Source organism: Enhydra lutris, unplaced genomic scaffold (genome assembly GCF_002288905.1).
Source record: "Enhydra lutris kenyoni isolate GAN:26980312 unplaced genomic scaffold, ASM228890v2 scaffoldscaffold2, whole genome shotgun sequence".
Classification (NCBI taxonomy): domain Eukaryota; kingdom Metazoa; phylum Chordata; class Mammalia; order Carnivora; family Mustelidae; genus Enhydra; species Enhydra lutris.
The window spans coordinates 2,007,961-2,010,558 of record NW_019154086.1 but is presented as its reverse complement, the minus strand read 5'-3'; the positions used below and the strand labels follow the sequence as shown (position 1 = coordinate 2,010,558).

Below are 2,598 nucleotides of genomic sequence, written 5' to 3'. Positions count from 1 at the left end.
TGCTTCCCCCTCTCACTCTGCCTGCCTCTCTGCCTACTTGTGATCTCTGTCTGTCAAAAAAAAAAAAAAAAAGAAAGAAAGAAAGAAAAGAAAAGAAAAAAAAAAAAAAAGAAACAGCAAGTATAGGGCCTGAACAGACAGATGCAGGAAGGTTAACACCTGATAGGTCTGATAACAGCGTTCCTGGGACAAATAAGTAAGGGTGAGAGTCACGGGAAAGGAGACCTGGGCAGGGCATTGATCCTACAGGGGCCTGGGACAAGGACTTCAGCATTTCCTCTGAGTGAGGTGGAATGTCACTGGAGTTTAGGTAAGGGACATGATTCTCCTTATGTTTTGAAAATATTGCTCTAGCTACTGTGTTGGAAATAGAATATATAGAAGGGCAAAGCTGCAAGCAAAAGGACCAGTCGAGATGCTATTACAGTCATCCAGGCAATGATTGGTTGTGAGTGGCTCCCACCAGAGATGTAGTAAGAACTGTTTAGAATCTAGGCTTATTTTGAAGTTAAGAGCTGAGCCAAGCCACTTTCTGACAACAGGGATACAGGAAGAGACACAAACGGAGGACTCAAGAATGACTCCAAGTTCTTTGGTCTAAGCAACTCAAAAGTTGCTGTTACTGTCGCTGGAGATGAGGAAAGTTTGGAAAAACAAGTTTGCGAAAAGATTAGGAGATAAATTTGGTCAAGCTATCTTAAGAGGTATTTTAAATAAATAAGTGGAGGTATCAGTTGTTTTGTTTGACAAATTTGTCAGCTGAACACCACCGGCTGTTCTAGCATGGATTTCTTTTCCTGGCCCCCGTTGCTCATGGTCACTGCAAAAATGCTGAAACTGTCCCATTGCTACTTCTGTAGTCAGTGTTCTCAATAAGAACATCGATATCTAAGCCAAAGATACTTATCATAGTTCCTCAAGAAATGCCGAGTCTCCAGGTACCAGAGAAAGACTGTGGGCTCTAGAGCCTACATTTATCATCCAAATGGGAGCCTCCTCCTTCTCCACACTGTGCTATTATACATGCCGCACAGCTTCGGGGTCTCCTTCAGCCTCCATCTACACTTTCTCTCTCCTCAGGCTGAGACAGGCACCTTTTCGAACGGGGACTTTTAATCTCCTTCATTCACCCTTCATCCTTCAACTCTGAGTGTCCCTTGTTCCTACTCTCACCTTTTACCCTAATTCAAATATTCTCTTTCTGGTTTGGGTCTGGACATGTCTGAATCTCCACTTGGACCATCGTTTAATTATGATAACTCTTATTAACTCCATACGAGGGGAAGGGTTGGATGAAAACAGAGAGAATAAGGCAGAGAAAGCTGTGATGTGTACCTGGAGTGGAATCGCACTTAATGGAGACTACTCCATGCATTAATGGGAGTGTTGATAGAGAGACAATCACTTGGTTGTATAGCATGAAACAGAACATGGCAATGATACACGAAAAGTCCAGTAATTCACTACTGAAACATCTCCCTGACCGAAATTCTTTCTCTACAGTCATTCTCTTGTCTTTTTGCAGACTCTATTAATTGTCCTTTTTCAGGCTATATTAATTGATTTCTGAAAATTCACACTAAATAAAACAATTGTTCCTACATTTAATGTTTCAGAATTAAAAAAAAAAAATGTTTCTAATGTTGTCAGTTGACGATCTGGAGCTATCAGCTTGATTTCAGAATTTCTTCATATGGAGGTGGGGGGTCTAAAGTGCCAAAACATGGAGCAGGACACATTTCAGAGTTTTGAGTTTGAAGGTGAATTCCAACAGTTGGATTCACAGCCACTTCTGTCCCTGGAAAGAGAAAAACGGGGACTTGTAATCTTTCTAGTCAGCATAAAACAGAAGTACATGAACTGCCTAATAAAATCTGGCATTTCTTGGATCACTGGAGCAACAGAAAATTATTTGTGCCCTTGAGAAAAAATTTACAACCATCCTGCTCTCTCTAAAGTGATAGTTTAGTCACTATAGCAAGGAAATTTGCTCTCATGAACAGATGATATCATCACTGACTAACCCATCAAGAAGCATTTACAATTTAGAGGCCGAAAGTAGGGAGAATGCCCTTTTTGGTAGACTGGAAGACAAGATTCCTGTAAATACTAACAGTATTTTAGCTAATGTTTCCATCATGGGAAAGGCAAATTTCAATAGAAATATTTAAACGTAATGTCTGAACTTCATTATTTCATATTTATGCTCTGCAAACTAAACAAATGTAATTAATTAAACATTTCTCTATGAGAACTAGTAAAAATGTTAACTTGTGAAAAGTTTGCATCTAAAATACACATGCACAATAAAGGAAAAACCTGATCAAATTTTTAAAAATGCCTCGAAATAAAAATTTTGACTTTAAGATTATGCACACTGTAAGGTACTAAATATCAAAAACAAGCATTTTCTTCCTCAAACTGATCACTTTGAGAAACTATGTACTTATTCCCATAGCTCTTTTGGAAATCTCCTGTTAGTATTTCCTTGAAAGACTGCTACTGCTTTTGAGTTACAAGAACCAACAGTAACATTTCATAGCCACAATCCATGTATTTTCCCCTACCTTGGTCTTTGTCTTGAAATGGTTTGATTGC

General features: G+C 38.9%; 1 protein-coding gene across 1 annotated transcript in view; it reads right to left on the bottom strand.

Annotated features, from left to right (window-relative positions):
* Nucleotides 1-1,667: 1,667 nt before the first annotated feature.
* LOC111147029 (transmembrane protein 207) overlaps nucleotides 1,668-2,598 on the bottom strand; it is a 16,335-nt gene continuing 15,404 nt past the window's right edge. The window contains exon 5 of the mRNA XM_022502886.1: nucleotides 1,668-1,798. Within this exon, the coding sequence (XP_022358594.1) occupies nucleotides 1,668-1,798 (131 nt within the window). The remainder of the gene's footprint in view (nucleotides 1,799-2,598) is intronic.